The sequence below is a fragment of the Schistocerca gregaria genome, chromosome 1 (assembly GCF_023897955.1).
Source record: "Schistocerca gregaria isolate iqSchGreg1 chromosome 1, iqSchGreg1.2, whole genome shotgun sequence".
NCBI lineage: Eukaryota > Metazoa > Arthropoda > Insecta > Orthoptera > Acrididae > Schistocerca > Schistocerca gregaria.
Genome location: NC_064920.1, coordinates 627,093,158 through 627,118,210, shown reverse-complemented (window position 1 = coordinate 627,118,210; position 25,053 = coordinate 627,093,158). Strand labels below are relative to the sequence as shown.

At 41.3% G+C, this 25,053-nt stretch overlaps 1 protein-coding gene across 1 annotated transcript in view; it reads left to right on the top strand.

Annotated features, from left to right (window-relative positions):
• The window catches only part of LOC126365763 (calpain-12-like), a 126,083-nt gene extending 101,079 nt beyond the window's left edge, over window positions 1–25,004 (top strand). The window contains exon 6 of the mRNA XM_050008312.1: window positions 24,809–25,004. Coding sequence (XP_049864269.1) covers window positions 24,809–25,004 — 196 coding nt within the window. The remainder of the gene's footprint in view (window positions 1–24,808) is intronic.
• Window positions 25,005–25,053: the final 49 nt, after the last annotated feature.

Below are 25,053 nucleotides of genomic sequence, written 5' to 3'. Positions count from 1 at the left end.
ACCCCACTGCATGGAAAAGAAGCATAATTCGACCCATCCCTAAGGTCGAAAACCCGCAACTGCCTAGTGATTACCGACCAATTAGCATACTGCCTGCTGTTTCCAAAGCACTGGAATATATTGTTCATGACCAAATCACTGAACACTTGCATGAATTCAGTCTATATGACAAATTTCAATCCGGTTTCCGTAAACATCACAGCACAAACACTGCTCTAATTAAAGTAACTGATGACCTGAAATATGCCATCGACAATCGAAAGGCAACAATATTGACGCTACTGGACTTCAGCAAAGCTTTTGACACTGTTAACTTTGACATATTACTCAGAAAAATGCAACAGCTTAATTTCTCTGATAGTGCAATGAGATGGTTTGAAAGCTACTTAAAAGACAGACAGCAATGTGTTGTCTGCGCAAATGAAAAATCTTCCTGGAAACATGTTTCTTCGGGAGTGCCACAAGGATCAGTCTTAGGACCACACTTGTTTTCTTTATATGTCAACGATATTTCGTTGGTTTTGTCCTCCTGTAAACATCATTTCTATGCCGACGACCTCCAGCTCTACCTCAGCGTCAGACCTGAAGACGTAAACACTGCAATCGCTCTGATGAATGATGATCTGTCTTCAGTAGTGACATGGGCGAAAAACCTGGGGCTTAAATTAAATGCAAAAAAGACGCAAGTAATCTTAATAGCCCATCAGAAATTAATAAGTTCAGATTTCCGCGAACGGCTACCTCCTATTCTGCTCGAAGGTACTCCAATACCATATCAGAAAACAGTGAAGAACTTGGGTGTAACTTCGGACAAGCATCTCAACTGGGCGGAGAATACAGTCGCAGTGTGCCGAAAGACGTCTGCTTGTCTCTATGCTCTCAAAAAGTTTCGGAACATATTCCCACAGGACTTGAAACGCCAGCTCGTGCAAGCACTCGTTCTACCGAACCTCCACTATTGTGATGTGATTCAACAAGGCATGAGTAGTGAAAACAAAAGACGGCTAGAGCTAACCATGAATGCCTGTGTGCGTTACACCTGCAACATTCGCCGATATGATCATGTTAGTGCTTCATACTCCGAGCTAGGGTGGCTGCGGCCGGACAAACTGCGTGACTACCACACTCTATGTCTACTTCACCGACTCCTCATCGCGCAAGCACCCCAGTACCTAGCTTCAGAGATTAAAATCCTGTCATGCCATCATAATCGAAACACGAGGTCACTCTTATCTGGTATCCTAACTGTACCCACTCACAAAACAAAAACTTTTGCAAACTCCTTCTCAGTTGCCGCTGTCCGCCTCTGGAACAAACTGCCCCTTACCTTGAGGAAAATTCAGTCTCCTGTTGCTTTTAAGAAGAAGTTGAAGCATTTCCTACTATCATCCGCATAAAATTCTCCACAAAATTAATGTGCAAGGCCAATCCTCTCATCTGTCAAATAGCAAAGCTAGTGTCTCCTATCTTGCTCCTGAGATGCCTTCCTCTTCATCTATCTCTATTAGACACGCAGTCTCCTTTTCCTTTATATTTTCCTTAATTATGTTTCATCATGTCTCTCTATTCTTCTCCTCGCTTCACCATGAGTCTCCCTCATACTCCCTGCTGCCAGCACTCCTATCTTAAATCTTTCTCTTCAATAATGTATTTTTCGAGGTGTACCTTTCTAATTGTTTATCTCACTTTTTGTATTAGATGTAGTTTAACATGCCTACTGAAACATATGACTGTAAAATAAGTAGAATGCCTGGTTAGATGTAAGAGAGGGCCTGATGGCCCTAATCTTGCCAGGTTAAATAAATAAATAAATAAATAAATACTTCATCAAAGGTAGCCTGGTTCCTATTACAGTTGTTTCTAGTATTTTCTCTGATGACATTCCAAAATTTCCTGTCAAATTTAATTTTTTCATTACCTCTATCTACAGATCGATCATAAGCATACTGTCTATACTGGTTAGGTCTCTGATTATAGTGCTGTATGTTCCGGGTGAAATTAGCCTGATTTTGAAAATTCCTTGCCCCAAACTGACAGACTCCCAGTGGAGCATTTAGTCGTTTAAAGGCCTATGTCTGTCGTTTCCCTGCCTCGGGCTACCTTCTCTCATGTCATTACCCCAGGACCTGTTTCGATTTTCCCATGCTCTGTTTGAATTAAAGTGCCGATCATTCCTACCAGATTTCTTCTGTCATTGCTATTATAATTATCCCTGTTGTTGTTAAAGTTTCTTCGTTCACTATTATTGTTATTATTTCCACGGTTCGGTTCCCACCCTCTGAGTGATGAACCTACAAAGTCTTTAAATCTGTTGTTTTGTTCAAAGGCTCTATCAAGTTTGTCCACATATTTCAAGAATTGTTCTATGGACTCGTCTGGACCATATACTAAACCCCATTGTACTCTTTTCGGAAGTCTCCGTTTTAGTGCATCAATTTGAGTTAGCTCATCCAATGGCTTATCCAGATGCAATAATTTTTGCAACTGTTTCTCACAATAGGCTTTCATTGACCCATCAGATTCTCTGTAACTAGGACCATTCAAGAATTCACTTTTGATTCGAGCTTGCTCAGTTTCAGACCAAATTTGGTTAGAAAACATTTTTCGAAATCTTCAAAGGACATTTCCGCGGAACAATTCTGACTGGCCCACGAAAGCGCCTCACCATCAAGTAATTTCTTTACAAATTTTATCTCAACACTATCTGTCATTATGGACGTGAACTGCTCCTTGCAGAATTGTATGAAGTCTTTTGGGTGTATATTCTTGTCACCGGGATAAGTTTTAATGGGAAAATTTCCCCATACCCCATTACAACTATTACTAAAACCTTTTTGCAACATAGTTTCTTGTATTTCTACAAATTTTCTGTCTACAGTTTTTTCGACATTACCTACTCTACTACAAATTTCTGTGACCTTTTTGTCAGAATCAGATTTGAAAGATTCAATTTCGCTTTCAAAAAATCGTTTTGTCTGGTCAAATTCATTTCTCAATTGAGAATTTTTCTCATTTACAAAATCAACAACTTTTTTAAGTTTTGACTGGTTATTTGAAATTTCGTTACTTAAATCAGTTTCAAGGACAGAAATTTTGCTCTCAACCGTGTCCACACGACAACTAAGATCTTTTTGGTTTGACTCAAAAGTAATTCGCCATTCTTCGAGAACCTGATTAGTGTGAGCAATCTGTTCTGTATTTGAATTTATTTCTGATTTTAAATCACACACAGCCTTCGAAATCGACCTGTCCATCTGTTGTTGTGTCTGTTCAATTTGTTGACGTAATTCGGCACGAGAATCGTCCATCTTCGAGTTTAACTCTGAAAATATTTGTTTTAACATTTCCAACATTCCTACACTGTCAGAAGCACTTTCCCTAATAGGTGTACTCGCTACACCGCTGTCAATACTGAAATCTGCGTCTTTTTCCATTATTTTAGGAAGCAGGTACTTATCTTAGTGTCCGTCGGCGGTCGTTGGTGTCCGTGTTTTGCGAAATTTCTTCAATTCCAGGATGGTTTCGCTCGGTTGATTCGCTCCTCTTCTTGTGACCCCAGAATCGACGTATTTACTTCTGAAGAATGACTGGTCCGTCGTATATCCTCTTCTTGTGGTCCCAAAACAGACGTATTTTCTTCTTGTGATCCCAGAAGAGACGTATTTTATTTTGAAGAATCACTGGGTGGTCGTCAAATCCTCTGCTTCCTCCACCAAATTATAACATCCCAGCTCCTCCACCAAATTAAAACATCCCAGCTTCCTCAACCAAATTATAACGTCCCAGGACTTTCTGCACCAAATTATAACACTTCAGGTCCTCAACACCACATTAAAACGTTCCACTTCAATTTGTTTGCACTTATAGCGATCCCAGCTTCCTCAACCAAATTAAAAAGTTGCATTAGGAGGTGTCTGCTTCGTACAAAAAGGTCTTGAGTTCATATTGACGACAACAAGTAATTCTTCATTACAGACGTTTATTTACAAACAGAACTGACAGACTTCACAGACTCAACAACTGACTCTCCGAGCTAACCGCACTGCATATCCGAACTGAACTGGCAACTGACAACTCCTAGGTGTATTAATATCTTTTCAACAATGGGAGTCTTTGACAATGTTTTGTTTACAATACGATAGCAATTCACGACTTAAAACTAAATTAGACATTACAGAATTTTAGCACAGATTAAAGTAAGTAAAAGGATCAGTACATATAAATTCTTACAAGCATAATTTCCAAATAGATTTTATAACATTTTTCTACCAGCTTCTGGGTAACCTTCACCAGATTTGTACCGATGTTCCCAGAAATATCTTGACATTTGATTCTGGATATTTCTTGAGTGATTTAGAACAACTATCTATATGTAAAATGATTTAAATCGTGTTTCAAAACGCAAACAAATCTTTTTAGCAATATTTCTTGATACAAATCGTCTTTCGAAATTAGATTATGAAACAGTTTTCACAAGATTTCGTACTTTTGCGATCATAATATAGAACTTCTCCATAGAAAGCTCCAGAAGTGTGCATCAAACGTTCATCCTCAGACTTTCTCTTTAGCTGGCGAGCCCTCAAAAGTATCTTGTCCATATTATACGAAACAATCTAGCTCAAAACTGATAATTTATACAATTAATCAGAGCTACTGCAAACAGTGAGTCTTTCTTTTAGAAAATGAAATATAATTACAAAATTGGATGAAAATAGGTTACTAACACTAATATATATTTACATTAATTCTATTTTTGTTCTTTCTGTGCAAAATGTCCTAATATTGACACAGTACAATATTTAAACATCACCAAAGTTTCCCTTTACATTTTGCATATCTGTATCGACATCCCCTAAAAGTCTACAGTATCGAATACTTCAATATGTCCCAATATGCCCTGTAATGTTACACAACCCCCCCCATCAGCACTTCCACGTGAAACACGGAAGGGTTGATGTCCTTACATTACAAAACAGAAAAGTTTTACACATATCTTTGGTGTCTTCTTTCTTGAAGACCGGTGATCTTCTTTCTTGAAGGTCGGTGATCTTCTTCCTTAAAGGTCGGTATACCTCAATGCCACACACTGTATTTCAGTCTCATCTTCACAGTCCGTATGGTTTCCATATACACTGCAGGCTATCACAGGCTGCAATAGCACAGTCCGCTATGAATATACAGCATACAGTGGTCAAACCCAGTTAAACATTAGCAAAAGCATTTAATAGTCGGTGGACCGGTTTTTAAGGACACAGAAATTTAAATTCTCTAAAGTCTAATTACTCAAGAAAATTTACTCTAAATAATTTCTTAAAGCTAAGAGAGGATAGACTGACAGGTGGAGAAAATTGATTATACAGGATCACAGAATAAGTGTAAGATGCAATGCCAGAATACGAAAATGAAATATGACAATTGCATAGCTAGGGGACCTAGTGCTCGCCAAACACTTAGCACACAAAGAATGTATGCTCCCCTGAGGAATCAGATAAATACAACATAACAAAGTATACAAAAATATCCTGGTAAGATTTCATATAAAAGTCTATAAACATCTATTATCTAAAATACTTTTTTACATTTTTTTATACAATTTCAGTTCGGTCACGTTTCGTAGGCCAAACAGTCTGCTAGAATTTGGGTAGACTGGACGGTAAGCATTCGGATGAGGATTGTCCTGAATCTTGAAAGGTCCAATGAATATGTCAAAAAACTTTTTTAATTCGCCACTGATGGCTTTAGACTTCTCTTGTGTTTTAACGAGGACCAAGTCTTCAATTTTAAATTGAGTAGGCTTCAATCTTTTGTCATGTCTACATTTCCTCTTATCACCTTGAGATTTCATGGTCTTTCTCACTATTTCCTCTCTCTCTTGAGTACTTAATGGTTTGCAGACTGGAAAATCAATGAAATCACTAATTGGATGTGGTGGTTTGCTATTATACTGTATTTCATAAGACGAAAACCCTGTTGAGGAATGCTGTAGGCTGTTCACAACATCTTCGAATTTCTCAATATAGTCAATCCAACTAGCATGATCAGTATTGCAGTAGGTTCTAAAGAATCGCCCAATTTCCCTCATGTATCTCTCCGAAGGGTTTCCTGACGGATGATAAGCTGAAATAAGAATGTGACTTATAGTTTCATCTTCAACAAAAGCTTTCCATACTCCAGAAGTAAATTGAGTCCCATTGTCTGATAAGATTTTCTGAGGTTTTCCAACCCTGCCAAAATAGTCTCCTCTGATTTTTGAAATAATGCTCTTACTGTTTGCCTTGCGAAGAGGGTATAACTTAATGAATTTTGAAAAAAAACATCAACCATAACAAAAATGTAGCAATAGCCTCCTCTGGTCTTCGGTAATGGTCCATATAAGTTGACAGCGACTAACTCGTGTTGTTCTTTTGGTAAGATGTTTTGCATCAATCCTCGACAAGTTTGGTTGGATACTTTTACTCTTTGGCACCTGTCACAACCCGTCAAAATTTTTCTAACTGTCCTGGCTATGTTGTTAAAGTACACATTTTCTTGGATTTTCTGGATACACTTTTGTATCCCACAATGACCAAAACTTTCATGAATGTACTTGATGAGTACATTTATGTACTGTTCAGGCCAACATAATTTCCATACATCGCTATCTACACTGTTTCTCTTGAATAGAATCCCCTTGTAGATTTTGTAATAATCTCCCACTTTTTCATGTCCCTTTTTCCCTAAATAACTTTTGACCAGTTTACAGTTCTCATCGTGGTTCTGATTCCGTCGGATGTCATTACAAATGTCTCTGATTTCTTGTTCATTGTCCACCCCTCTTAAATACATAATTTTGAATTCTTTTTCACATTCCCCACTGTCATCTTCAAAGTCACCCCCCGCAGGTAGTCTAGATAAAGCATCAGCAACTACATTATCGGGTCCTCTAAGATATTTTATTGAGTAATTAAATTTTTGTAACCAGAGTGCCCACCTGGTAATCCTTCCACGATGCAACCTACATTCTTGAATATAAATTAATGCCTTATGGTCTGTGTAGACAACTACCTGGTTTCCCAATAAATAATTTCTGAATTTAGAAAATGCCCAGTAAATGGCCAAAAGCTCTTTCTCAGTAACAGTGTATTGCCTCTCATGTTTTTTCAAGGTTCGACTAGCAAAAGCAATAGACCTGTGTTCTATTTTCCCATTTATATTTACTTCTTGGAAAAGGTGAGCACCTAGGCCATAATCACTACTATCTGCCATAATGCAAAAAGGTAAACTTAAATCAGGACGGTACAAAATTTGACTGTTACATAACTGTGTTTTTATTTCTTCAAAAGCAGCTTCACATTCCTGATCCCAAACCCACATTGCGTTTTTCTTCAGCAATCTGTTAAGACTTGGAGCATTTAGAGCTTGGGTACTAATGAACTTTCTGTAGTAACCGCACATCCCGAAAAATGACTTTAGTTGTTTCTTGGTTTTTGGAATTGGGAATTTTGCAATTGCCTCGAGTTTTTCAGGATCTGGCAAAATACCTTCCTCAGAAATACTGTGCCCCAGAAACTTCAATTTTTTCATACCAAACTTACATTTAGATAATTTAAGTGACATTCCCCCTTTCCTTAATCTATTGCAAACCTCCCTCAAAGTATTAACATGTTCTTCCCAAGTTTCTCCAGTGATCAAAATGTCATCTACATACACAGTTAATTTTTATAAAAGATCTTTTCCCAAAACAAAGTCAAGTGCTCTAATGAATTCGGCTACTGAGACATTCAGCCCAAATGGTACCACACAATACTGGTAACATCTTCCCCCATACAAAAAGGCAGTATACTTTATGGAATCATTTTCTAATTCTACTTGGTGAAATCCTGATGTGAGATCTAAACTGGTCATCTATTTCATTCTTTCAAATTTATGAAGTAGTTCGTCTATATTCTCGGGATGATCGGTCTCTCTTTCCAGATATTTATTTAGGTGTCTTGAATCTAGTACAAGCCTGACACTGCCATCACGTTTTGCAACCACTACCAAAGGATTATTGTATTGGCTCTTACTTCTCTCAATGATGCCCCACTCTTCCATCTTTTGAAGTTCCTTTTCTACATCTTTTCTCTTTGCAATGGGTACACTATAAGGTTTTATAAAGAATGGCTCATGTGGTTTTAATCTGAGTTTACATTGATAATTCTTTACTCTGCCAGGTCTATTATCAAAAACATCACAGTAATTCCACAATAATCGTTCTAACTCTACCTTCTGTTCTTGGTTCAAATTATCTGATTCCCGTAATTTTTTTTGAACTATATCCCCGTATTCTACATCATCATAATCCTCAGTAATTTCCTCTACACAATAACCACTGTCTTTAGAAAATGTAACGTCCCTAATTTCAATTCCCTTATCAGCACAGTTTTGAACCGACATGTCAGTACTGGAACATACTCTCGTCTTAGGATCAATAAAGGTAAAAAAACTCTTTTCCCAATCAAATGCTGCATTAGCTTTTAATATCCAGTCCATACCCAACAGTACATTCTCATTTAGGTCACTTATTACAAGACATCCTTGAGTAAACTGTACATCATTTATACTGAAGGACAATAACACCTGTCTATTAACAATTTTGCTCAGTTTGCCGGTAATGCCTCTAATTTTTATTCCAACAACTGGTAATTCAACAAAGTCAGGATCATGCTTAACTATATCTCTTAATTTGCTTGAAATGGAACTAATTGGACTCCCTGTGTCAATCAAACAATACCCTTCCCAACCTGCAGCTTTAATTTTTATGTATGGACTACCAATAGTGGTGTTTTCCCTTTCTTCCTGTTCTTCATACAAAAGATCTTCTGCTATCTCATCATACCTCTGTTCCATATTTAGGTTTTCTTTATTAGGCAATAATTTCTTCAAACCTCTAGGTCTACTGGAATTTACTGGAATGTCTGGATTACTATTTACCTCACACACATCCTGACTAGTACCCCATTTGATGATTTCATTAGGCTTAAAAGCAGAAACTGGTTCACAAATTTCCCTTAATTTGATCTTAACATCATTGTCATCACTGTAATCTTTAAATTTGTCCCAAACAGATTTCAAAATAATCTCAGATGCATCAGCACAATCAACCCCCCTGTCTCCTGATGTATCACTAAGCTGAACTGGCACAATCTGATTCTCATGTGGAATGTAGTTAGAGTTCCTGGCACAACTATTCTCAACACTATTGCTTATAACATCCTCCTTAACTTCAACATAAACTATTCCATCCAATTCACCATCAAAATCTTCTAGTACATAATCACCATTAGCCTTAACATCAACATTATCATCATCATTGCCTGAGCTTACACTACAAACACTACTAGTATCACCAACATTACTCACAACACCATCTTCACCAACCACATCCACATGAATATCAGACTTTCCAGAAACTTCAGTACGAACATCATTATGACAACTTACATCTAAAACATCACCACACATAAGTTTGTACAATCCAAAATTATCAAAGTTATCCTTACCTTTCATTTCAGCATTAGGTGCTTCTTCTTGATTATATAAATTTGCAATTATATCATCTTCTAAGCCTACTTCATCAAAGGTAGCCTGGTTCCTATTACAGTTGTTTCTAGTATTTTCTCTGATGACATTCCAAAATTTCCTGTCAAATTTAATTTTTTCATTACCTCTATCTACAGATCGATCATAAGCATACTGTCTATACTGGTTAGGTCTCTGATTATAGTGCTGTATGTTCCGGGTGAAATTAGCCTGATTTTGAAAATTCCTTGCCCCAAACTGACAGACTCCCAGTGGAGCATTTAGTCGTTTAAAGGCCTATGTCTGTCGTTTCCCTGCCTCGGGCTACCTTCTCTCATGTCATTACCCCAGGACCTGTTTCGATTTTCCCATGCTCTGTTTGAATTAAAGTGCCGATCATTCCTACCAGATTTCTTCTGTCATTGCTATTATAATTATCCCTGTTGTTGTTAAAGTTTCTTCGTTCACTATTATTGTTATTATTTCCACGGTTCGGTTCCCACCCTCTGAGTGATGAACCTACAAAGTCTTTAAATCTGTTGTTTTGTTCAAAGGCTCTATCAAGTTTGTCCACATATTTCAAGAATTGTTCTATGGACTCGTCTGGACCATATACTAAACCCCATTGTACTCTTTTCGGAAGTCTCCGTTTTAGTGCATCAATTTGAGTTAGCTCATCCAATGGCTTATCCAGATGCAATAATTTTTGCAACTGTTTCTCACAATAGGCTTTCATTGACCCATCAGATTCTCTGTAACTAGGACCATTCAAGAATTCACTTTTGATTCGAGCTTGCTCAGTTTCAGACCAAATTTGGTTAGAAAACATTTTTCGAAATCTTCAAAGGACATTTCCGCGGAACAATTCTGACTGGCCCACGAAAGCGCCTCACCATCAAGTAATTTCTTTACAAATTTTATCTCAACACTATCTGTCATTATGGACGTGAACTGCTCCTTGCAGAATTGTATGAAGTCTTTTGGGTGTATATTCTTGTCACCGGGATAAGTTTTAATGGGAAAATTTCCCCATACCCCATTACAACTATTACTAAAACCTTTTTGCAACATAGTTTCTTGTATTTCTACAAATTTTCTGTCTACAGTTTTTTCGACATTACCTACTCTACTACAAATTTCTGTGACCTTTTTGTCAGAATCAGATTTGAAAGATTCAATTTCGCTTTCAAAAAATCGTTTTGTCTGGTCAAATTCATTTCTCAATTGAGAATTTTTCTCATTTACAAAATCAACAACTTTTTTAAGTTTTGACTGGTTATTTGAAATTTCGTTACTTAAATCAGTTTCAAGGACAGAAATTTTGCTCTCAACCGTGTCCACACGACAACTAAGATCTTTTTGGTTTGACTCAAAAGTAATTCGCCATTCTTCGAGAACCTGATTAGTGTGAGCAATCTGTTCTGTATTTGAATTTATTTCTGATTTTAAATCACACACAGCCTTCGAAATCGACCTGTCCATCTGTTGTTGTGTCTGTTCAATTTGTTGACGTAATTCGGCACGAGAATCGTCCATCTTCGAGTTTAACTCTGAAAATATTTGTTTTAACATTTCCAACATTCCTACACTGTCAGAAGCACTTTCCCTAATAGGTGTACTCGCTACACCGCTGTCAATACTGAAATCTGCGTCTTTTTCCATTATTTTAGGAAGCAGGTACTTATCTTAGTGTCCGTCGGCGGTCGTTGGTGTCCGTGTTTTGCGAAATTTCTTCAATTCCAGGATGGTTTCGCTCGGTTGATTCGCTCCTCTTCTTGTGACCCCAGAATCGACGTATTTACTTCTGAAGAATGACTGGTCCGTCGTATATCCTCTTCTTGTGGTCCCAAAACAGACGTATTTTCTTCTTGTGATCCCAGAAGAGACGTATTTTATTTTGAAGAATCACTGGGTGGTCGTCAAATCCTCTGCTTCCTCCACCAAATTATAACATCCCAGCTCCTCCACCAAATTAAAACATCCCAGCTTCCTCAACCAAATTATAACGTCCCAGGACTTTCTGCACCAAATTATAACACTTCAGGTCCTCAACACCACATTAAAACGTTCCACTTCAATTTGTTTGCACTTATAGCGATCCCAGCTTCCTCAACCAAATTAAAACGTTGCATTAGGAGGTGTCTGCTTCGTACAAAAAGGTCTTGAGTTCATATTGACGACAACAAGTAATTCTTCATTACAGACGTTTATTTACAAACAGAACTGACAGACTTCACAGACTCAACAACTGACTCTCCGAGCTAACCGCACTGCATATCCGAACTGAACTGGCAACTGACAACTCCTAGGTGTATTAATATCTTTTCAACAATGGGAGTCTTTGACAATGTTTTGTTTACAATACGATAGCAATTCACGACTTAAAACTAAATTAGACATTACAGAATTTTAGCACAGATTAAAGTAAGTAAAAGGATCAGTACATATAAATTCTTACAAGCATAATTTCCAAATAGATTTTATAACATTTTTCTACCAGCTTCTGGGTAACCTTCACCAGATTTGTACCGATGTTCCCAGAAATATCTTGACATTTGATTCTGGATATTTCTTGAGTGATTTAGAACAACTATCTATATGTAAAATGATTTAAATCGTGTTTCAAAACGCAAACAAATCTTTTTAGCAATATTTCTTGATACAAATCGTCTTTCGAAATTAGATTATGAAACAGTTTTCACAAGATTTCGTACTTTTGCGATCATAATATAGAACTTCTCCATAGAAAGCTCCAGAAGTGTGCATCAAACGTTCATCCTCAGACTTTCTCTTTAGCTGGCGAGCCCTCAAAAGTATCTTGTCCATATTATACGAAACAATCTAGCTCAAAACTGATAATTTATACAATTAATCAGAGCTACTGCAAACAGTGAGTCTTTCTTTTAGAAAATGAAATATAATTACAAAATTGGATGAAAATAGGTTACTAACACTAATATATATTTACATTAATTCTATTTTTGTTCTTTCTGTGCAAAATGTCCTAATATTGACACAGTACAATATTTAAACATCACCAAAGTTTCCCTTTACATTTTGCATATCTGTATCGACATCCCCTAAAAGTCTACAGTATCGAATACTTCAATATGTCCCAATATGTCCTGTAATGTTACACCATCCACCACCATACCCTACTATAGTGGTCTCTCAGTTCGGAGAAAGGCAGTGTATGATAGAACTTCCTAATCGGGTATCCGTTGTCGTTAAACTTCATAATGAATGGAAGTAAAATAAAAACGGGTTGGCGCAGGAGAGGAATTCAAGGCGAGCAAGTCGCATCAGACCAGTCAGAAGACTATGGTCCCCAAGATGCCTCCCTCAACCCTCCTCCCCACATCTCAACGCACAAAAACAGACGACTTGACTTAGGATCCCTTGGACGTTCTGGTTAACTAAACTGTTTTGCACGTAAGTGGACTTTGACCCGGCAATGACAGGTTACGAACTATTTGCTACTGAATAAATCAGTCAGTTCGTAAATTTCACTCTCGAATACGTCACGCGAGACATTACTAAACACTGGGTGTTAAATAAAACATATGGCCGAGCTACAGCTATGGCATACAAGATGTGCTATATACATGATGTGCTACATACATGATGTCATGATGTGCTACGTAGTGCACCACAAAGGCCCATCTGCTCTCTATCCTGGGGACGCCCGTCCCCCCCCCCCGTCCCCCCCGGGTAGAAATGAAGAAAAATTGACAGACTCAGATGCATTAGAGACTACATTCAGCGATCACCAGTAGCTCTGCTATAACAATTTGTAGTTATAGAGATCTGAAACAACTCTATATCTCTGCTATGATATGTCAATTGTGAAATATTCTGAACGTCGTAACGAGCGGTTGGCACCCGCAGTAATGGACGTGGTTGTAAGCCATTTAAGATTTTCGTTTCGTTACCAGTCCGGGATCAGTTGTGATGTTCCTAAGTAAACTTGCAAAAAAAGAATCTGTTCAATTACAACATTCAGTTCTACTGGTCAGATTAAGTTTAAGATTTTATCAACACCTATCTTCTACGAAAAAATACGCTCCCCGTTTTCAAGTCAGGAACACTTAAATGGTTAATACTGTCTAGCCTCTCTGTTAGTGAAAACCTCCACTCTGATTGGTGCTGACAACAAAGAGGTCTGAATACATTTACTGTTCCAGTTACCTATGCCTATGTATCACTAAAATAGTCGAGTGAAGAGCACATCTGCCACGTCAATTTGCGGAAGGCTGCGATCGTCGTGGAGAGGAAGTATTATGTGTAAATGTGAATTTAACTACACAGGGAACGTGTGGTTGCGCCCGAAAACTTCTGTGTTCGAAGTTACTCACGTGCAGCGTCCGTTCACTAGAGAAGACAATCTGCTTGCACACTTGCCAGGAGTAGACTCTGGACTCAAGTGCGTCGTCGTAACTGAGCACTTCGGAATGCCTAAAGCTCCACGGAGGAGCACCGATTTGTTCCTCCGCTCGCAGAGAAACAAAATGATTCTGCTTCAAACGGCACAATCGGCACTTTCTCAGACTAAGTTTCAAAGTGATCACTGGACGCTTCATCACTAATGTCTCAAACGAATTACACGCCCTACAACGATGTATTTCGGCTGGACACCCACCAGGGAGTCCTGTGTCATATTCTGATTCGATATTAACAAACCTCGTTTCAATAGTGTGGGCTCTCGACTCAGCCAGTGACGGCCATCGTTATAATCTGATTTCCTTTCACTCTTTCTGGAAATGAAACCGCTGGCCCACGCCGAGCAGTTCATACAAAATGTTTTAGAAGCTTTTCGAACAATTTAAAGCAATACTCGCCCGAAGGGCTTAGCCAATCACAAGGGCTCCTCGATTTAGTGGCGGGAAAGTGGAGCCAAAATACCGCCGCCTTACGAACTACGAATTATGATCAAACACGACTTAACCTCTGCTACAGTCAGTTAAAATGAACAGAGAGATGCTTCTCGTCTTTAATACTAGAACACTACCCTTCCTTCCCCTGTGAATTTTGTCGTGACAGTAAATTGTTATTCTTGTTTGACATCGTTCTCTTCCTTTTTATAAGATTTTCCTTGGTATAAGTGCACTGAATTCTGGAGGTCAGAAAATTGAAAAGCCACTCGATTAAGATATCGTGCGCTCTATGGTCTTTCTGTGTCGGTATCTCTTTCCATAGTAACCGCTTGACAGCAGTATCCCCTTCCTACGTTAGCGCCCGCAGCTTGTGGCCGTGCGGTAGTTCTCGCTTCCCACGCCCGGGTTCCCGGGTTCGATTCCCGGTGGGGTCAGGGATTTTCTCTGCCTCGTGATGACTAGGTGTTGTGTGATGTCCATAGGTTAGTTAAGTTAAAGTAGTTCTAAGTTACTACGCTCTTCGTAAATTATTTACGCAGCGTTTTCCTTAACCCCCCACTCATCTGGGGAGTGCCAAGCTGCGGTTAATGTTTTGTGCTGCGTCACACTAACGGCTGAACGTACTGCCATGTCAGCCATGAGCGACGGAAGAGACAGGCTGCTGCAAGGATGCTGTTTTCCTTGAGGCACTAGCGAAGTAGAATACCTCCGTTGCAGAGGCCCTTCAAAGGCGCTGTTGGAGATATCAGATAACGATGGCGAAGCACCAAGTGGAACCAGTTACATTTATTGAAGAACCTTTTAGTTGGAATTGTATCAGTGATTTACATTCTTATTTTTTTCATTACTCTTTTATGCCACCTTTGTTGTTGTAACACTTACTTGTAACACTGAGTTCCTAGAATTCTCATTTGTACACGTTTCCTAAATGTAATCATGTAAAAAATAAATAAATACATTTAAAAACGTTCTAGGGGACTGATGACCATAGATGTTAAGTCCCATAGTGCTCCGAGCCATTTGAACCATTTTTGAACCTACATTAGCGCTTATCTTTTTCTGGACTGCCGTCGCGCTAAAACTACTACCTTGGGAAGATTCTCTGTTTTATGTAAGAGCATAATTTAAATCCGCGTTGAGTGTGGAATGTAGTTATCACCGTCGTTGTTTTAAGATTAAATCACTCCTCTAATAGATGAATGAGAGACAGAGAGGGAGGGACGGTGAGGGAGAGTGAGTGAGAGAGAGAGAGAGAGAGAGAGAGAGAGAGACGGGGTTAATTTCGAATTTCGGTAATAAGTGGAACCGACACAGGACATGAGTATTTTCTAGAGGCGAAATTTTCAAGTTTTCAGTCCAGCACTGATTGCTCGTGGATTGTTATAAAATATCTCTGACTTTCCAGTATTTTATTGTTGATTATAGTTAGAAAATGGACCAGAAATGCTTTATGTTCCTTTCGTAACAAGAAGAAATTAAACTTATGCAAAAACTGAGGCAACTGCTTTACACTGCCGCTGTCACTGCCGGGAAAAAAGCAAATAACATAGAGAAAATATGGCATGAAGGGATGTAATTCAGTTAATATACTTTAAAGTTGTTCGCAGCCCTCCGGAAAAAAACCTCCTTTGTATACGACGGTCGCAGTAATAAATCCCGTCGTGATTTGTGTAGACAGTGGCTTCCAGACATTATAAAAAACTGGCAATTGCATGCACTGTAACAGGCGCTCATTTTAGAGGTATAATTTGCAGCACACTCATAGTCACGGAATAATTTTAGCTTGAAATACAACAGTATATAAGCCAAGTATGGATGGAAGGCGAAGAAGTTACTGGGGTTGGACAAAATTATGGGAACACCAAGAGAAATGCATGCTTGAACGTAAATGCAGATGCTAGCCAAGCCAGCAGATTGCACTGTTGCATTTGACAACGAGCGACACCTGCGCAGTGTTAGTCACAATTAGAACAGCGTTCTGCGTGCTTGTGAATGCATTATATCGGAGCTAAGTGAATGCGAACCTGGGCCAAGTGAAGGTACTAGTTGGAGGTGCTTCCATAAGCAAAGGAGCAGTAGTTTTATTTTTTTTTTTTGGTTTTTCAAGAGGCATCATATCAAAGTTTTATATCGCCAACAGGTAAGGAGGAAAAACATACTCATCGAAGTGACAACGCGGACGAAAGTGTGAGCTGAGTGATCGTGACAGACGGCCATCGAAGAGGACCGGGACAAAAAATAAGAAGACTACAGCTGCAAACGTCACTGCAGAACTGAATGTCGAACTCGTGAACCCTGTCAGATCCAAAACAACAAGAAGGATGCACCATAATTTGGAAATTGCAGGGCGATCTGGAATTCCAAAATGACTCCTCAGTGATTCAAATGCCCCTTTCAGGAAAACGTGGTGCCGAAATCAGAAAACCTGGAATATGGATCAATGGAAGGAAGCCATTTGGTCGGATGAGTTCCGTTGCACACTGTTTCCAACTTCTGGAGACTTTAAGTCCCAAGAGTGAAACATGATAGGGTTAGGTGATGAATTTGGCAGCCATATCGTGGTATTCCATGGGTACCAAGATCGCATTACTGCCAAGGATTATGTGACCATTATGGCTGATCAAGTCCATCAGATGGTACAATGAACTTCTCATGGTCGGGGTTCACAGTCATGCAGAATTTTAAAGGAAATCGTATTAGCAATTGACTGTAGAAATAATTTATTTCGCAATTGCAGTTTCGAATTTTGGCAGCTGGTGATGCACAAGATCTTGCTTGAGCACATGTTAGACTTTGAAATACATATTTCCGCGCCAACGGCCTTAGTTTATATGTAAAGAGTGTGCGAGAACACTGACTTGTAGCGATTTATGTGAACGTTGTTATCGTTGGTGACATTTCACGTAACTTACATCATTTTGCGATGTGCGGAACTTCGCACTTGTCTGACGTTGCCGTATTCCTACAGTGAAAAGACCTATTTTTGACCGAGCTAGGTGGCGCAGTGGTTAGCACACTGGACTCGCATTCGGGAGGACGACGGTTCAATGCCGTCTCCAACCATCCTGATTTAGGTTTTCCGTGATTTCGCTAAATCGTTTCAGGCAAGTGCCGGGATGGTTCCTTTGAAAGGGCACGGCCGATTTCCTTCCCAATCCTTCCCTAACCCGAGCTTGCGCTCCGTCTCTAATGACCTCTTTGTCGACGGGACGTTAAACACTAACCACCACCTATTATTGACGGTGACATACATACATGTAGGAGGATTTTAAAGTCTTAGTAAGCTGAAGCAAAAGCTTTTGCCGTACCAGCTAAAATGGCTCAAAAGCCGAAATTAGAATTGTGAAACAAATAATTTCCAAGTTACAATATTTGTTCCCGAATGCTGATGTATGTTACAAGTTGACAGGAACACTTCGCACCACTCGAGTCGTCCAGGACTGGTTGTGTGAGCACGAGGCTGAATTGCCGCATCTTCCCTGGCCACCACAATCACCAGACGTCAATGTTATTGAGCCATTGTGGTCTGGTTCGGACAGAAGTGTGCCTGATCGCTCTCCATCTCCATCATCGTTGCCTGAACTTGGAACTCTTTTCCAGGAAGAATGGGTTACCACTCCCTGAAAAACCATACAGGACCTGTACGTATCCATTCCGAGACGACTAGAAGCATTTCTGAATGCCAACTGTTGACTCGGTAAATGTTGTGGTTGTGTTTCAATATTTTTGTCCACGCCCTGCATATAAGAACAGAAATCTGCGTTGTTGGGGTGGTAGCTCCGAAATTCTGTGTCAGGCTAATTTGAACTTACGAACTTTACTTTCGAATCAATGAAACATATTCTCTTGTTTGTAAAGAGAAGTAAAACATTGTTAAAGCCATCAGATTCCTGAGGTCCACAAGGAAAAATGTGTGTCGGCTGGGTTCCTCGCCGTGTAACAGAAGACCGTGAAGACAACGCAGGAACATCTGTGTGGAATTGCTTGCGCGTTACTAGGCTGATCGTGATAAATTTCTGCCGAGCATCGTCAAAGGCGACTGAGACGCCTTGCTAAACCCGCAGGACAGGACAAGTAGTAGAAATTGTGGAAGGGGGGCCAAAATGAGCGACTGTCAGTTACACTCCAAACATAACACTTTATTTAGTTGTCCAAACATTAAATCGCAACTTCTAAGCTTGACTATCGACAGAAAACTTCTTTAATTCTTAAACGGCTGAAAGCCGATGAATTAAATACAACTGCTACAAATACTTTTTTTTGAGACAGAAGGTTCTAGGCTCTAACCGTAAATAATATTTAAGGCCAAGCGATGTAAGACTTGACTAGTCAGGCAGATTAGGTTTTTTAAAAGCGGCTGAAGGCCGATAAATTTAAAAAAACATAACTACAATAACCTTTCAATAGGCAGAAGGCCCATACTTTATGACCAATAAGAAACCTTACTCCAAAACGACTGAGGTCCTTTATTTTTAAAAAAAAACTGCAACCAATTTTCCAAGGCACAAGGCCCAAAGCTTTTAACCTTAAATAGTATTTAAGCCCAAGCGATGACTTAATAAGTAACAATCCAGAATTTTAAAGCGGCTGAAGGCCCATCATTTTAAGAACAATACAACTACGATAAATTTTCAACAGGCAGAAGGCCCACTGCTTTTATCTTGAAAGAATGTAATACTTGAAAGTAAGAACCTTAAAACTTAAAGCGGCTGAGGGTCCTTGCTTTTAAACAAACTTTACAACTGCAATAAATTTTCAACAGGCAGAAAGCCCACAGCTTTATCTTCCAAAAGGTAATACATGATAAGTAAGATCCTTAAAACTTAAAGCGGCTGAAGGCCGATGCTTTAAAACAATAGAATAAATTTTCAACAGGCAGAAGGCCCACGCTTTATCTCCAGACACTGTAAGACTTGCTCAATTCAGAAAACTTACTTTTAAAACGGCTGAAGGCCTTTCTTTTTAAAAACACAATTACAAGCATAGAAATTGCAACCATCGGCTATAAGCCATTAAAAATACACAATCAAACGCCGACGAGAAAGGCAGTATAGGCAATGGCGCTCAGAAGTTTCCAGGGGGCCCGGTCTGCCCTTGAAATCTTAACATTCGCTTAGGTGAGAGAAGAAATTGGTCCAACTATACTCGATCCGCCGGCAGCACAACCAAGAGACAGTCAGGGACCCACCGACAAGACGACTTGCTAACCACAGACCAGTACACGAGAATTCCAAAGCTAAAACGTTACAGACATAGCCGCGCACAACCAAAAATACATTAAACTGTTAAAAACATCACACCATGTCGGACAGTGACAACACATGAGGAAATGACACTCCCTGAATTTACGTCGGTGACCAGGGCAGGTAACCTGAACACTAACGGCCAAAAGGGTGAAAATTCCGCTGGTGCACTTGAATTTCAAACCGACAAATATAGTTAATTCATCCACGCGGCCTCTAAATCTTCACCAACTCGAGCACTCTCTGTTGCTCCCAGGAATACCGCCAACAGCGGACCACCAACCAAGGGGACAACGTGAACAGACGTGGTTTCGGTAGTTAAATCACCACTCAAACTTCATGTCGTGGGTCGGAGAGCCACGAACCTCGTAGTACTCGGAACAGTTCCCACACACTGCTTAGAGACCGCCGGCGGGCCCCGACGACTGCGCCGCGCGGAAGCTTGCTTGCTGATCCACTCCAGCCGACCGACTCACTGCTTGTACGCCGACATTTAAAACAAGTAGTCAGTGGAAATGACACCCACTACACACACAGTTTGACAAACACTTGCACGAAGACTTGAACGAAACTCAGCAGTGGCTGTGCAATCACTAAGACAAATCGGGAGTCGACACACACGCACACACACACACACACACACACACACACACACACACACACACACACACACACACACACACACGTACACACAGGTACACACACACATAGCCAACCCATAAGTGATGGGCGAGCCAATTCACGTCGTCCAGTAGGACAACCGACCCACGATCCACGAAGACCGTCCCCGGCTCAAGTGATGCGTGGCGGCAACGGTCGGGCGAGCCATGGACATCCAGGCGTCACTGCTGCTCCAACACGACTAATCTAGTGCTGTGTTCCAACTCCACGACTGGTAGGGTCGAACTGCCCTTCTGGCACGCTCAAACTGACTGCATGACAGACGACAACCGGGAAGTAATAGCAGCGCAGCAAAAAATCACGTGAGTGACAACAGAAATCGAAACTATCATAACGAGGTGGCAACACGAAAAAAAAGAAAACAGGATGTAAAATAAGAGATGGCACGTACGCGAACTATGCACGGCTCAGCGACGAAATAAAATATTAATACATGGAGCGGCACCACACCAACTCTCCTTCGATGAAAAAGTTCAAAGCCACATCTTCAGAAAGTAAAGTCACGGCGACGATCTTCTGGGATTCTGAAGGGGTTATTCTGTTTCATGTCCGCCAACATGGTGCAATGGTCAACTCTCAAGCGTATTGTGCTATCCTCAGGAAATTGAAGAAACCACTTCAAACTGTTAGTCGCACAAAAATGCAAACGTGCTTTTACTTCTCCATGACAACGCAAGGCCTGACAGAAGTCTGCGCACCCGAGAGGAGCTCGCAGAACTTCATTAGACCTTTCTCATCTACCATCCAGCCCGGATCTCGCACCTTCCATTTGTTTGGGCCAATGAAGGTTGCATTCCACGGGGAGCAGTGGGTAGATGATGGGGAGGTTATTGATGCAGCGAAACTTTAGCTCCGACGTCGACCAGTAGAGTGGTACCATGCGGGCATGCAGGCCCTCCCAGTAAGTGGCGTAAGGCTCTGGGATTGAACGGAATCTGTATTGAAAAATAGGGTCTTTTAGCCAAAAGAATGGGTAATAATGTGGTGTTTTGGAATCCTCAGTAAAATCAACCTGCTTCGAGAAAAAAATATGTTGCGTTACTTACTGAGCGCCTCTCATAACTTATCTCCAACTAAATGATTCATTTTGAAGTTGAGTGGTGGATTAATAAATAACTTTATGTGTAGAAGTAATTTTGCTGCGCGAAAATATTTTGCGACTGTTTACAGTTTTTTTTTGTGATTCGCATTGTATCAATACACACTGTAACATGGTAAATCTTTTTGATTTACAGTGTGAGGTAACGGGCGAGTTGTGGCACCCTAGAAATATATTAAGTTTGGAACTGGCGTGGCTGCACGGGCCGCTCTGCAACCTGGGGCCCGGCAGCAAACACGTGGTGCTGAATGTTAGTCGGGGTCCAAGAACCGCCTGGGTGGGAATTCCTTGGTGACGCTGTGTCGATGAAAGAGACTTGTATGCCGAGAGTGCCGAAGATGGCGGACTTTGTGAAACCATCATGGCAAACATTTCACTGTTCGTATAGAAATTAATAGTAGTCAGATAAATCATGATACCTCAGAAAGCAACATATACATTACCATTATTTGCACTACGATTCTGATGGTGTAATCAGATTTTCAATATCTTAGTTTAAAGCTTAGTATCTGACGATAAATTATACAAGTAACAGCCAGCAACAAATTTCCAAAATCTAAACGGTACATCTGACTTTGTCGATCGATGTGTCTTTAGAAAGCTATTAGTGTAAACCTAAATTCGTATAAATTACAGGCATGTAACTTGAATAGTACATGAGTTATTGGAGGTCAAAGTGACCGATTAGTATTGATCGCGTCAGGCCATAAGTATTCGACAGTTACACGAAAAAACAGTAGCAGCATGTTTATAAATACATTCATTCATCTACATCTTTGTTTATATCCGATATATACTATTTATGTAGAAACTGGTCAAATATTTACCGTGTTTTAGAAAGCACAGAGGCATTAGGCAACTGGCCTACTTTTGCTTGCTATTCCTCTGATATACACTCCTGGAAATTGAAATAAGAACACAGTGAATTCATTGTCCCAGGAAGGGGAAACTTTATTGACACATTCCTGGGGTCAGATACATCACATGATCTCACTGACAGAACCACAGGCACATAGACACAGGCAACAGAGCATGCACAATGTCGCCACTAGTACAGTGTATATCCACATTTCGCAGCAATGCAGGCTGCTATTCTCCCATGGAGACGATCGTAGAGAAGCTGGATGTAGTCCTGTGGAACGGCTTGCCATGCCAATTCCACCTGGCGCCTCAGTTGGACCAGCGTTCGTGCTGGACGTGCAGACCGCGTGAGACGACGCTTCATCCAGTCCCAAACATGCTCAATGGGGGACAGATCTGGAGATCTTGCTGGCCAGGGTAGTTGACTTACACCTTCTAGAGCACGTTGGGTGGCACGGGATACATGCGGACGTGCATTGTCCTGTTGGAACAGCAAGTTCCCTTGCCGGTCTAGGAATGGTAGAACGATGGCATCGATGACGGTTTGGATGTACCGTGCACTATTCAGTGTCCCCTCGACGATCACCAGAGGTGTACGGCCAGTGTAGGAGATCGCTCCCCACACCATGATGCCGGGTGTTGGCCCTGTGTGCCTTGGTCGTATGCAGTCCTGATTGTGGCGCTCGCCTGCACGGCGCCAAACACGCATACGACCATCATTGGCACCAAGGCAGAAGCGACTCTCATCGCTGAAGACGACACGTCTCCATTCGTTCCTCCATTCACGCCTGTCGCGACACCACTGGAGGCGGGCTGCACGATGTTGGGGCGTGAGCGGAAGACGGCCTAACTTTGTGCGGGACCGTAGCGCAGCTTCATGGAGACGGTTGCGAATGGTCCTCGCCGATACCCCAGGAGCAACAGTGTCCCTAATTTGCTGGGAAGTGGCGGTGCGGTCCCCTGCGGCACTGCGTAGGATCCTACGGTCTTGGCGTGCATCCGTACGTCGCTGCGGTCCGGTCCCAGGTCGACGGGCACGTGCACCTTCCGCCGGCCACTGGCGACAACATCGATGTACTGTGGAGACCTCACGCCCTACGTGTTGAGCAATTCGGCGGTACGTCCACCCGGCCTCCCGCATGCCCACTATACGCCCTCGCTCAAAGTCCGTCAACTGCACATATGGTTCACGTCCACGCTGTCGCGGCATGCTACCAGTGTTAAAGACTGCGATGGAGCTCCGTATGCCACGGCAAACTGGCTGACACTGACGGTGGCGGTGCACAAATGCTGCGCAGCTAGTGCCATTCGACGGCCAACAGCGCGGTTCCTGGTGTGTCCGCTGTGCCGTGCGTGTGATCATTGCTTGTACAGCCCTCTCGCAGTGTTCGGAGCTAGTATGGTGGGTCTGTCACACCGGTGTCAATGTGTTCTTTTTTCCATTTCCAGGAGTGTATGTTAATTTAATTTGATTATGTATTTAATTATATGTTTAGGGCGCGTTCATGTTCCAGCTGTAGGAATATTTATTTAATTTCAAGTTAATTAAATGTAAATGCAGTATTTCGAATGTGTTTTAATATGTTTGAGAGTGTGCGTTGGCTTGAAAACATGACAGGAGTGCTCTAGCCAATCACAGCGATCGCTACTGGAGAGACTGTATGGAAGTGGGAGAGGAGCATGGAGTATGGGAGAGGACACGAGAGAGAGTTCTGGAGAGTGCGGCGCGAGGGACAGTACGGCACAGGACACGGGAAGTGCTGGACGCAACGGCGTGACGGACGTACGGTCGCAGGAGAGACAGACTGTATGGACCGGTTTGCGCGTGGTCGCGGCAGATATAAATAGTTTGGAGTGCCGGCTTGTGCACTTGTGAGATTTCGGCGGCTTCTACAGTGACGACGTAATGTTCGTTTAGAAGTGAATATCTCGCAAGCTATGTTGTTAGTCATCACTAATTATGTGCAGTAGAAATGTACTGTTTCCCTGTTATTCAACTTATATTTTATTTAATTGCTGGACCATCGACACCAATAAGTGTTTTGCAGAAATATATTGCATTCTCAAAAGTACTTCTACTAATGTACTCATCATTTAAAGTCGTTAAGATGCTACGTGCAGATTTTATTTAATTGCAATCTGTCATTTACAAATTTCTACGTTACATTCGAAGTTGCTGACCGATAGGAACTTTCGACCATTCGATTCATTTGTATATTCATATTGTATACTGTAGACTCAGCAGTATTTGGCCTGTAATGCGGTAACTACGTATCCCAGCCCCTAGACAACGAAACCAGCCAAAACTTTTCATATTTCAACTTTGAGTCAGAGGGTACGTAGTTGTGGTCCACAACACACCATTTCATTTTAATGTAACTGAAAGCCCGTAACCGCACATATGCTTTGAGACCTACCCGCTTGTCCTTCAGTGTTTGTGGACAGGCAGCTAGAAGTACAGTGGGTGGGTGCAGAGCTGAGCTGACGCTCGCTCCATGCCGCTGCCGCAGGCTGCACGGCAGCTACGAGGCGCTGGCGGGCGGGCACGCGCTCGAGGCGCTCGTCGACCTGACGGGCGGCGTCGCCGAGAAGCTGCGTTCGTCGGCCGCGCTCTACCCGCTGCTCAGCGACGCCTTCGCGCGCGGGGACCTCGTCACCTGCGCCAAGAAGGTCACTCGCGGCTGCCAAGCGCGCTACGCTAGCTAGCAGCACAGCACGGCCCAGCTTAGAGCGGTACTGAGAACCTACAGCGCTC